Raw genomic sequence first — 13,060 nt, 5'->3', positions numbered from 1 at the left:
CTGAAATCGGGATTCGAACTCGGGACGCCCGTAGCGCAATGGCGCTATATGTTGGCGTCGGCATCCACACCAATCTACATCATCAAGCAAAATTAATTGTTTTGTTTAGCTAAAAAACAGCTAGATGCTGATGAGACCGGAAGCCAGACATATGAAATTTACAATTGGCTGCGCCCACTCTTACGGGAAGAAAAAGGTGTTTATTTAAAACGACCAAAATATACTTGTAAAACATGAAGTCGCAGTAATAACGAGAATGTCATGACAAACGTGATGAATTGGCGAGGGCTGTTTAATGCCAGCCAGGTTCCATTCTGGCAATTTACCTCATAGTGTGTTAAATGGCCTGTCACTGCAAACGCTGTATTTTTTCCTCACGGAAAACAATGGAAATGTCATGAATTAAGGTATTAGTATACATAAATTGACTTTCACTGGAGCAAAGTATGAACTAGCCACCCAAATTTTGCAAAAGAACAACACATCCTTTATTTAGACGGACAACTCAAAGCAAACTTTAAGTTTTTATGTCACGCCTGTCTTTTTTGTAAATGTACAGTTTTTTCTGTGTGTAGCTGAAGTGTGCTTACAGGCAAATTTGTTTTTGTTACGACAGTTTGTCCGTCAACAGGGGACGCTTGCGCGCTACACCGAGGCAGTACTCATCAGAAGCCACTGAGGTGTTTGTAAGTAATACAACTTAAGATGTAGTTTAACAACCCCGGACACAGTCACAAAGTTCAAGTCATAAAATACTATTTAAATATTTTTGTTTTACACCCCCCGGATTTTACACTTGGGTCATTTACAATTACGCAGCCTTATTACTATGCACCAATTGACTTTTTTTTAATTATTTACAGCCTGTAGGCTATTCCTGCATGTGTTTCCTACACATTGCAAAGACTATTTGGTTTAAATCGTCTGTCGCTTGTTTAAGGGTCATCTTTTAAGTTAATATCACTGATATTCTGGTTGTCTGTCCACATGACAGTGCAGAGCAGTGACAGGCGAAACTGAGGGGCTTCAGGACGACATAAAGCGCACATGTATTTCATTTGCTGAGGATTATGCTTGTGACATCTAATCGTTAAGACTCAGATGAACGTGAGGTCCAGAAACAGCAGCACGTGAATCAGGACAGCGATTAGTTTTAGCTTTCTTATGTATTTTTTGCTTATTTTGTGTATTTTGTTACTCGTAAGTGCTCAAGTTTGAGCCTGCTGTCTGCTATGACAACTGTTTTTACTTTTTATGTCATGTAAGGTCACCACGTTCACTTTCTTTGATTTGCAAATTTATTTTAAAGCTCACATTTTTTATTTTTTTCTTCATTTTGCTGTTTTTTTTTAAGGAATGCATTAGAGGAATAAATGAATTAAGGCTCCAGTTTGGACTTGTTTGTACAAACGAGCACAATGTTGCTGATGCTTATGGCGTTGTGTCTATCCTATGCAGAAGGTAAGAAATTCCTCTCATATCCGTCATTTCCTGCTGTTGGACATCTATGTAATTTCATATAAATTCTGTATAATGCAATATCTTAAGACAAATACCACAAAGTTATTTGCATATTTAAATTGAAACCTGAGTTGTGAACTTCATTGGAAATAATTTTTTGTAAGTGCACTTAAGCGAGATTCATTAATATAAATGTTTTTTTGGATTCATATGGCTATTAATATTGCTTTGCATAAAAAGTAAAGATAGATTTAATTGCAGTTTGCTTATATAATTACCTGCAGAATGCAAATAGCTGCTTAGTTAATATTCTAAGTTGCTTATTTAATTGTGGAATTAAAACTTCATCACAGTTGTTTTAAAGTCTATGCTACGGTTGTTAATAGTGAAACTGAGAAGAGGGGATTTTTCTCAGATTGTCTCAATTCTCACTGAACAAAACCCTACTTGGAAAGCTCCTAATTTGAAAATGATATGCTTTGGAGTTTTTAGTAATGCCAAAAGCAGCAATTTAAAAATTAGAGAGTCTGACAAATAGGCTTGTCATCAGTGCAGAGGCTCAGTCCTAGTTTGAGCTGTGCAAACTCAGTCACGTTTGGCCTAATGTTCTTAGACACTGCACAGACAGTAGTCCATTTTTCCCCTCAGGCTCAGCCATTAACCTACTTTGAAACATCACTTTCACACATGAGATTCCTAGTCTGAGATTCAAATATATTGTTTATCTGACTCCTATTGTATGTCTTTCTACGCAAGTCAGTAGGATGCCAGTAGGACAGATTATCATATTGATTAGCGTCCTGTTGATAGGCAAAGATAACCTGTGTAACAGACTGGAAATTAAACAAAAAACAAAATAGGTGTTTAAATGAACAGAAGTGAGGGATTTTCTATAATCCATACAGTGTTCTGTATAATAGAATTTCATTTCCTCCCAGTGATGTTCTCTAAAAATTATACGGGCTTATAATGCTTTAAAAAGCCTGTTGTGGACTCACTGCCTTAACCTTATTTACACATGGTCTTTTTTTAATTGGAAGTTGATCACCTTCAAGTGTTGTCTTGGGATTTGTGTGTACTCCACTTACAGTGGATGCATAAGGCTAAGAAACTATTCCAGGTACACATGTCAGGTGTGTAAGATCAAATGCAAGCAGATAAAACTGCCTTGCAAGCCCTTATTTTACATTTTATTTTATTTTGCACTTTGGCTTGTATATAAAATATTTTATAGTCTATTATGTTACATATTTTATTAATATAGTGTGTCGGATTTTCTTTCTTTTAAAGCATGAAACAACAATGGCTCTACTGCAAAATCGGGTCTCTTTGATTATGATCTGTGACAAATCAGATCAATTAAATAAAAAAAATAACCCTCTATAATGCAGACACAATATGTGCGTTATTTCAGTAAAATGTATTTTTAAAAATAAACATATATAATCAAGTTTTTCTTAAGCTGTAGTTGCCTCACTTGAAGGATTTTCGTTTAGGAATAGCAATCACATTCACGTATCAGTATGACACATAGACCAGCATTTGACAAACTCCTCCAAAAACGCACAGCATGTCAAGATCAACCTTCATCTTTTCAATGCTGCACTTTAGCAATCAGAACGCAATGTAGCCCTTGCAGCCTGTCAGAAGGTAAAGGTTAAAGCATCTCTCCCAGATGAGTGATTTGACAAGCTGCTTGTCTGGACACACGGTACACCTGATCAGAGTGATGTTGACTATTTTTGCCTCCCCCTGTGTTGCTTTATTCCAAATCATCCAGCACCAAGAGGGGAAATGTTGTGTTTTGTGCTACTGAAGTAGCAGAAAGATTTTGTGGGCTTGACATCTATGGAAATGTTTTCTGAAAAGATTATAGACTAGCACATTGGGGAGAGGTTCAAATGGCAACAGAATGATGGGTTTTTGCTGACAGGTTTAGACCAATCATTATTTGTATTTTTTTTTTACTCTGACTTTGAATGTAGAAAGAACGCCATCTAGCAAATGACTTCTCTGAAATACAACTCGGCAACAGCAAGAGCGCTGAGGTATAGCTGTCTAGAACATACAAAACATTTCTGATAGCATATTTACCAAGCATAATGTTCTGTGAAAGTAACCTCGCCTTTACAGTGTTTTGGAATGAAAGGTTGTATTAGTACCGATTCCTATAGAACAATCATTTACACCTGGTGGCTTGTGATTCAAAAATGCATTGGAGTTGGAGACAGGACTAAAATGCAAAAAATAAAATGTAACTAACCAGTTAATCATGCAGAATTTGGATAGCAAAACAGATGTGCTTTTAAGTGAGTAGAGACAACATCCGTTCTGTATTTTTTGCCTAAAAGATGTATCCAGTTAAACTGTATCCATTGTTTTGATTCAAGTTTATCTAAAACACATTCATGTGTGTAAGATAGCAAGTTATAAGAACATATAATCCAGACTACATTATATATGGCCTTAAATGCAGCAAAGAAAAATTCAGTGTTTTTATGCAATGCATTATTGGCTGTCAAGAGCATAAAATCAGTGAAAAAAGTTTTATATGATAAACAGTTGTGGTATTGGTGTTGGATTGCTACTTTATGTCCAATCAGGTTCCTGTGGAAGCCCGAATTAAAAAAAAAAAAAAGGTAATTGTGACTTTTTATCTCACAATTCTGACTTTTACTCTCATAATTGTTAGAAACTCACAATTAAGAGTTTCTTTTTTTTTTCAGAATTGAGTTTATATCTCACAATTCTGACTTTATAACACGCAAAGTCATTAAGTAAGAATTGTGACTTATTAACTTGCAATTCTGAGAAAATATCAGTCCTTTTTTCCCCTTATAAATGGATATTATAACTCGCAATTGCGAGTTTGTATCTCACAATTCTGAGAAAAAATTCAGATTTGCGCAAGCTATAGATATAAACTCTTAATTCTGACTTTTTTCTCAGAATTGAGTTTATATCTCACAATTCTGACTTTATAACTCAAAATTGCAAGTTTGTATCTCACAATTCTGAAAAAAAGGGTCAGAATTGAGAGACTTGAACTCACAATTCTGAGAATTCATTGCAAGTTTATCTCACAATTTTGACTTTACTGTATAACTCAAAATTAGTTTATATCTTAATTCTATATTCTTAATTTTATCTCAGTTTATATCTTAATTCTAAGAAAAAAGTCAGAATTGAGAGATGTGAACTTGCAATTGCAAGAAAAAAAAAGCCAAATAGGAGATACAAATTTGCAATTACTTTTTTTTATTCTTTATTTAGTGGCGGAAATGGGCTTCCAGAGGTCCCTGGAAAAAAAAAGCTAAAGAACCCTGTTTTTTTTTTTTTATGCACTAATGCACTCATACCTATACTCTGTTATGCTAATCTAATTTGATTTGTTGTGTCCTCAAGGAATGAAGGTTGTGGAGTTGTCGGATGACCCAAGATCCCTGTCCCCTCTTGCTGTTCTTCCAAGTGTAAACTATCAAATCATCAATGCAGACTACCTCCTCCTCAGAGACACCAGTCAGGACGTAATGGACAACTCCAGCCTGCGGGCACAAAGGCAGCCTTTCATCCTCACTGGACTCGGTGGCCAGCCAACCATCAATGTCAGCTATGGTCCCATGTCTTTGGAGCAGTCTATACCACTGCATATGATTCACACTGGCCCCAGGATCCGACCGTTTATACTGGCCCGTCAAGTACGATCATCAACACCCGCCCTGTATGTGTTGTTTTACGCAACAGGTAATAGGGACGATATGAGTGAAAGCCCAATGCAAAACATCCCAGGGCAGAACGAAGGAGGGTACCTTTGTGTTACAGCGTACGCCTTCTGGGAATCTAGGGAGGTCAGGGACAGCTGCTCCATCTCAGCAGATGGTGGCTTCTGCTTGGTGCACCTAAAGCCGGAGCCAGCGTGGTTCAACCCTGGAGGTGGCAAGTCGAGCTGGGAGCAGAGAGGTGATCAAAGAGGAAATGTTGCTGAACTCTACTACCAGATCAAGACGAGTCCCAGCGGTCAGTGTGTCCCGCAAGAGAGCAAGATAAGAAGGGGACCACAGCATGGTGACCTGGGACGGCAGATCTATGGAACCTCTATGAAGAGGATTGGGACTGTAAACCTCCTGCGATCACCTCCTGGAAACCCCACATTTATGCGATTACGCCTCGGAGGAGCCGTCATCATCCAGACGTCCTCGAAACCACTGAAGACCACAGACACCGCCACTTTCTACGTGTTCCTGTCAAGCACATCACCAGTTGAACATTTCATACTCAGGTAGGTTGATTTCACGGTTTCTTATGTGCCAGTTTTGCTTAAAGGAATAGTTACTCAAAAATCACTTACTCACCTTCATGTCGTTCCAAAGCTGTATGAGTTTCTTTCTTCAGAACACAAAAAGATGTTTTGAAAAACTGTTTTTACCTGTACAGTAGAAGTCAGCGGGGTCCAAAAGTATATTTTCATTTATCCCTTTTAAAAGATTAGTTCACTTCCAGAATAAAAGTTTCCTGATAATTTACTTACCCCCCCATGTCATCCAAGATATTCATGTGTTTCTTTCTTCAGTTTAAAAGAAATTAAGTTTTCTGAAGAAAACATTCCAGGATTTTTCTCTATATAGTGGACTTCAATGGGAGCCAATGAGTTGAAGGTTCAAATTTCAGTTTCAGTGCAACTCCAAAAGGCTCTACACGTCTCTGCCGATAGCTTAGTGGGCAAGTGTGCCGACATACAGTGCCATTGCACTATGGGCGTCCCGCGTTTGAATCCCGGCTCGAGGACCTTTCCCTATCCCGCCCTTCTCTCTCTCCCTCTTCACTTCCTGTCTGCTCTCCAGTGTCAAATCATAATAAAAGGGAAAAACACCAAAAAAAAAAAAAAAATAAAAATCGAACCAAAAAAAAAAAGGTTTGATTCTAGCCTAAGTGTCTTATCTAGTGAAATGAAAATTTATATACTTTTTAACCACAAATGCTTGTCTTGCACTAGCTCTGTGACTTCACGCATTACATAATCACGTTGGAAAGGTCCTGCATGGTTAGTTTTTCATCTGTGTACTTTTAAAAAAATTGAACATCATTGTTTTACCTTTTTTTTTTTTTTGTAAAGGGCATTTGACGTTCTTTGCATGTTCGCTTTGTAAACACTGGATCGTTAACTTCTGCCTACATCATGTGTGACCTTTCCAACTTGACAACGTAATGCATGAAGTCAAACTAATGCAAGATGAGCATCTGTGGTTAAAAAGTACATCAGTTTTTATTTTTTTTAGAAAATGACCGATCGTTTAGTCGATAAGACTCTAATTGCTATGGCTGGGGTTGTGTAGAGCCATTTGAAGCTGCATTGAATCTGCAGTTTGGACCTTCAACTCATTGATCCCACTATATGGAGAAAAATCCTGGAATGTTTTCCTCAAAAACCTTAATTTCTTATCGACTGAAGAGCTAAAGACATGAAGATCTTTGATGACATCGGGGTGAGTAAATTATCAGGAAATATTTATTCAGGAAGTGAACTAATCCTTTAATGAGAGTGGATGCATTTTAGAGTAAATAAGATTGAAATATGGCATAAACAAGTGTCTGGTAGATCTAACCTGGCTGTCGGGCTATAATCATTTCACATGCTGCTATCTGGAAGTCTGCAAAAAATCTGTGCACATAATGCAGTGCTGAGAAATTGGATTTACTCTGTTCAGGATTATATGGTTTTCTCAGAAGGCACAACAAATGTCAACTGTTTTCCTGGAAGAGACTTTTGGTCAGGCCAAAATAAGATGAAGAGGAGGTGCGTTGGGGATTGAGATAACAGTGTCCCATTTGGAATAGAAGTGTGGCATGGAGCCAACAGATGTGTCAAACGCCCAAGAAGCTTAGTGCGAATTTAACAAGTATGCAACATTACAGTCATACCACTTCATAGCCGAGAGAACGTAACGGTCCCACTCAGTATACAGATTACCAAAATGTAATAACCTTGTGCCGGCTCAATTCACTTTTCCAACTGGAGGAGTTTCAAAGGCACTCTTCCATAAATGGCAAAATAATGGGGAAATTATTTGGCAGCATTCATTTCTTAACATTGCATTGTTTGTGCGGCTTCTCTCCCCATAAATAATGCATCAACTTAATGGAGCAAGAAAACAAATACCTAATAACTACTTGAGTCCTTTGGGCAGAAGTGAACGTATTACGGCGAAAGCTCTATCGTACAAAAACACACAGTGCAATCTGTTTTTTCTAAGTCTCAACCCACAACAATGGAGAAGAAACACATAAATGAGTAAAATTGGATTTATAGGCATGTTTTGGACCAAAGGTATTGTTCTTTTCTACATTGGCGAAGCTGTTCTTTTTCTTAGAAGTTTGTTTACGGTTGTTTTGAAGGCAAATGAAATTGTGGGACGAAAAAAAAAATGTCCATAAGAAATGATGAGGTATATTGTATTCTGACCCATATTATAAGCCAATAGCCAACAGCCAAAATCCCAGTGTAGTTTAATTTGATTTTTTTTTTGTCCATTCCCAAGAGTGTTTTGATTCTGGACAATATGGTTGCACTGATTTGAGACTTTGATTTGTGCCGATTATTTTGGAAAGTTGAGGAACTCCGCTTGTGATTTGAGATGTACATTTGACCAGCAGCTGAGCCGCAAATGCCACCTGAGCCCCCAATATCCACGCGGCCCTTCACACAGCTCTGATAGGGTTTACTTTGCCCCTGGCCCCAGCTCAAATGGACATTCGCTTTCAGTGTTAGCAGTAAAGTGAGGTGAAGGCTGGTATCCCAAAGAGATTGATTTTATCCAGGGAAAAATCTCTGCCCCACTTCACTACTCTCTCCAAGATTGAGTCCAGACCCCTGAGGTTATGATAGATAATCCACACACTGATTGAAAATTAGTGAAGTCTTTAACCCTTCAGAGATCTGATCTCTTTTGCCCAGAAAGTTATTTCAACTGAAGGCTGCCTGGACTACATAGACTAGCTCAGACACTCACTAGACATGACAAATTATGAACAACAAGCATGTTTTACTAAAAAGGTATAGTAATGATAATAATTTAAACAAAAATAACTTGTTTACATTTATTATACAATGCACAGAATATATATACATTTCAGAAGATCTGGCCAAGGTAAGGCTGCTCTCGGCAGGTTCATGAGCGCTGAATGCCTGCTGATGCTCGGAGCTCAAATCTCCAAAAACACTGAAGAAAATTTTAAATAGAAATCATTTTAATTGACAAACAACATATTTGAAGTCTAATGAAGTCTAATTTGAAGTCAAGTACATTCTCGCCTAAAAACTCTTAAAACGACATTCCGTGACTGTATTATTTTTTAAATTATAGTGGATTTGGGCTGATATTCGCTGTGAGAAATACCACAAGCATCCGATATCACTAGAATATCTCACACTTATCAGCCAATCAGATTCAAGAAACAGAAAGAACTGTTGTGTATATATATACACAGTTTGTACATACATACATATATATATATATATATATATATATATATATATGACCATGGACCACAAATCCAGTCTTAAGTAGCACGGGTATATTTGTAGCAATAGCCCAAAATACATTGTATGGGTCAAAATGATTGTTTTTTCTTTTATGCCAAAAATCATTAGGATATGTTCCATGAAGATATTTAGTAAATTTCCTACTGTAAATATATAAAAACTTGATTTTTGATTAGTAATATGCATCGATAAGAACTTAATTTGGACAACTTTAAAGGAGATTTTCTCAATATTTTGATTTTTTGATTTTCCTATCCTAAGAAATTATACATAATGAAAATCTTATTTATTCAGCTTTCAGATGATGTATAAATCTCAATTTAAATCTCAACCCTTATGACTGGTTTTGTGTGTGTGTGTGTATATATATATATATATATATATAGCAAACTATTGATCCAAGCATTAGTTAATAATTTATTATTGAACATTATTTCAAAATGAAAATTACTGTGAAATGGTTCTTTTGTTCTCTGCCTATTATTGTTCATTTAGCATGTTTTATTTTATATTTAATAATATATTAGATTATGTTTATTATATAATAGATACAGTATATTAAAGGTAAGACGTCGTACTATTTTGCTGCTTTACAGATTATTAATGTACATTTAATCAAAATATTAGGATAAAAATATTTAGTTTTATTGCATTGGCATGTTTGGACAAATTATGATCTGTTGAAGCATTATATATTATTTGTATTATGTATTTTATTTATTAATGAATAATATTAAGTGATTCTAATGGTTAACAGATCATGTATGTAGACATAAATGTTTTGTTTTATTCATGTATTTGAATACACACAAATAATTAATTTGTTAATTTTAAAGTTATGAATTCTGTTCTATTCTATTCTATTCTATTCTATTCTATTCTATTCTATTCTATTCTACTTCATCCTGCAGGCAGCACCATGCAGCCACATCAATATTCGTCCGTCTTTGATTTTGTGCCAGAGATTTATTCCATCAAGATCCTCATTATAGATTTGACTGAATTCTTTTGCCACTCATGCATACAGTGTTTCTTCCCCTGGCAGACCAAAACAGAACACACTCACAGATTCTCTCTCTCTCTTTCTCTGTATTGCAATTTCTTTTTTTCCTGTCTCTTATTTTCCTCTCACACTTTCATTGTTTCTCTTCATTTCCCTGGAATTAAAAATGTTTGGATTATCCAACTGAGGGCGTCATCTGTCTCTAAAAATTGCACGTCTGCTCTGAAGATGATGACGATACAAAATGGGTCAAGACAGACTCTGATCCCTCTCCCTTGAGTCCCAGGGGTTGACAGACAGACGCTATCCCAGAGATCTACATGCGACGTGAACTGATATCAGCCGTGATATCATGTCCTTCTTCTCAATTTCAGATAAAAGCCTATCACGTGTGTGTTTATCGCATCATGCCTCCTGGGAAATAATCATTAAAATGCACATCTGCAAGTGTCATTTAATGCACAGGCTCATTGTGTACATAGCTAATGATTCATTTGAAATCCGCTGCATGAAAATCTGTTGTTTTTGAGGCAGAATTGCAGTGTGTGGTGTGAAACGAAGAAAAAAAAAAGATGGATGAGGGGGTCGAGGAAAGATAATGCAGTGTGTCACAATGCTGTCAGCCGCGCTCATTCTACTTCTCCCACTGTGACCTGTTTCCTCTCTGGCCGCGCTTCCCAAGACGCTTGACTCCAGCACATGTCTGGGAGATTCTCACGTGGCAAGATTCCACGGTCTCTAAGTCCCATCAGTGGAGAGGAGGGACAGACGAACTATCTGGCTGGTGGATAAAGTCGAGAGATACGGAAGAAAAAAAAAGAAGAGAAAAGAAGCATTTGGCTCTGTCTTTAAACTGAATGGTGGACATGTGGTTGTGTTGGCCCAAGCCAAAGGAGACAGAGAGATTAAATTCTCCATACTCGCTCTACACCCTTGATAAATACAACATCGTTAAATGCCCAATCGCTCTTTCTCCGACAGAGATTGAGCCAAGATTTCAAACTGGCAAGTGAAACAGGGAATTGAGAGCCATGTTGACTGACCTCAACCCATGGTTAGCAGGTCCTACAAAACAGGACTTAAAAGCTGTCAATTATATCTCCATCTACTGCCATTAACGAGTTTGTACATGTTGTTTGTTTGTTTTTTATTTATTTATTTTTTATAAATGTGCCCCATGAGTCAGACTGAATGGAAAGAGCTGTCAGTACAGATGGGCTTGAGATGTGTTTGTTGATTTTCTGTCCATCAGATGACAGGTGAACACTTTCCACCTCAACCTTTCGAAGCACAGGTCGGCGTCTTTAACACACATGCCCTCTAGCAAACATTCAGTTAGTACTGGACATTGTATCATACATGGATGTTTACTGTGTGAGCGTGTGTGTGTTTTCCTTTCTGTAATGCCCAGAGGCAGACATAAGTACTGAGCTTGTGCTTACAATCTTAAATGTCTGTTAGCCTGTAATTAGTCTGTTTTCCATCCAGTTAGTGCTCTATCATGTTGGGAATAACGTTATACACCAAACCCAAAGTTTCACAGAGTTCTTACTGGAGCTCTTCATCACTGTATCGTGTGAGCCACTGAGCAAACCTTATGAATTAGAAAACTCTAATGCATATGAATCTGTATATGTAGATTATTCTATAATTGTGGGTACATCTCATGTCCATGAAGTATATTGTTAATGTATTTTCATCAATATAAAGCCCTGATGCTTAATTTTCTAGTACACGATTATATTTTCCCCAGTCACACTACTATATGTTGAAAAAGCCATATCTTTTGTTTAATAATGAAGTTCATATCACATACAACCCTGGTATTCAGCTGTCCGATTTCTTAAAGTTGCTCATTCTAATCTGCATTTAAGCATGAAAATGAAGAAACCTCAGACATAAATTAATTTCATAGTTTTGCCTTCAGTTAGATTAGGTTATCAAGACATTCGGGTGTGCGCTTCAAAAATAATAAGTGTTTATTGTGATATAACTTGGTTTATTGTGTCCGAAAAACCATTGTCGACTAAGTTACCACTAGAAAACCCCCTCTCGAAAAGGAATGTTTTGTCCCATTCTCACATAATTTGCACAGTATGATGGTAGTTCCTCTAGAACAGAGGTTTTCAAAGCGAGCACCCCCAACACTGCACATTTTGTAGGTCTCTCATATTTAACCCATTTCAGGTCTTGCTGTCTCTACTAATAGCTGATGAGTTGAATCAGGTATGATAGATGAAGGAGACACAGAAAACATGCAGTGTTGGGGGTGCTCGTAGGACTGGTTTGAAAATCACTGCTCTAGAAGCACATGGATGAAACACTAGAAGTTATGTTCTCTGTCTTTCCCCTAATATTGATAGCAAACCTGTGTCAGGAGTGGATTAATTGACTGTCAGCAGTGTTACACAAGTATTATTGCTGCAAATTTTGACAAGACAATTTAACTAAAATGTTTTGTTTATGAAAATATATTTCTAAACATACCATATGCTCAGTAGTTCTAGGCTTCCATGTTCAGTATAGGCCCAAAACACAAAAAATGTTACCTGTCAGAAGTTACCTGTCAATTGTGGACAGTAGCAAACATAGATGGTATTTTATGCACGTTCCTGCAGATCACCTTTATTTATATAGTACTTTATACAATATAGATTGTTTAAAAGCAGCTATGTACGGTCATGTTTGGATTTTTGGGAAACAGGAAAACTGTTTTCTTTACATTTCTTTACAATTCTAAATGTAACTTACCCCTAATTATAGAATGACCCATGTGACGACAGTGGTTAAAAGTATCATTTTTCAAATCGCGCAGGATGTGAAAACATAATATTCTGCAAGTAATTGTGTGAAAATTAGGCTTTAATTAATCAAAACTCTGTACTTGTAAATCATACTTTGTGTGAAAAGGAATGAAAGTTGTACTGCCTCTAGTAGGGCGGGGCGATAAATCGATAACGATAATTATCACGCGCTATCAATTTCCTTGATACACGATAACAAGAGTTCGATAGATCCGCATCCTAATTCATGCTATATCAAATGTGCATTTCTAA

At 36.9% G+C, this 13,060-nt stretch overlaps 1 protein-coding gene across 1 annotated transcript in view; it reads left to right on the top strand.

Annotated features, from left to right (window-relative positions):
* The first annotated feature begins 1,117 nt into the window (after nucleotides 1-1,117).
* The window catches only part of si:dkey-1d7.3 (transmembrane protein 132D), a 30,757-nt gene continuing 18,814 nt past the window's right edge, over nucleotides 1,118-13,060 (top strand). Inside the window, exons 1-2 of the mRNA XM_051093443.1 lie at nucleotides 1,118-1,461; nucleotides 4,867-5,740. Of these exons, the coding sequence (XP_050949400.1) occupies nucleotides 1,419-1,461; nucleotides 4,867-5,740 (917 nt within the window). The 5' untranslated portion in view covers nucleotides 1,118-1,418. The remainder of the gene's footprint in view (nucleotides 1,462-4,866; nucleotides 5,741-13,060) is intronic.

The sequence above is a fragment of the Labeo rohita genome, chromosome 21 (genome assembly GCF_022985175.1).
Source record: "Labeo rohita strain BAU-BD-2019 chromosome 21, IGBB_LRoh.1.0, whole genome shotgun sequence".
Lineage (NCBI taxonomy): Eukaryota > Metazoa > Chordata > Actinopteri > Cypriniformes > Cyprinidae > Labeo > Labeo rohita.
The sequence above is the reverse complement of the archived record's forward strand: the minus strand, read 5'-3'. Positions and strand labels throughout refer to the sequence as shown.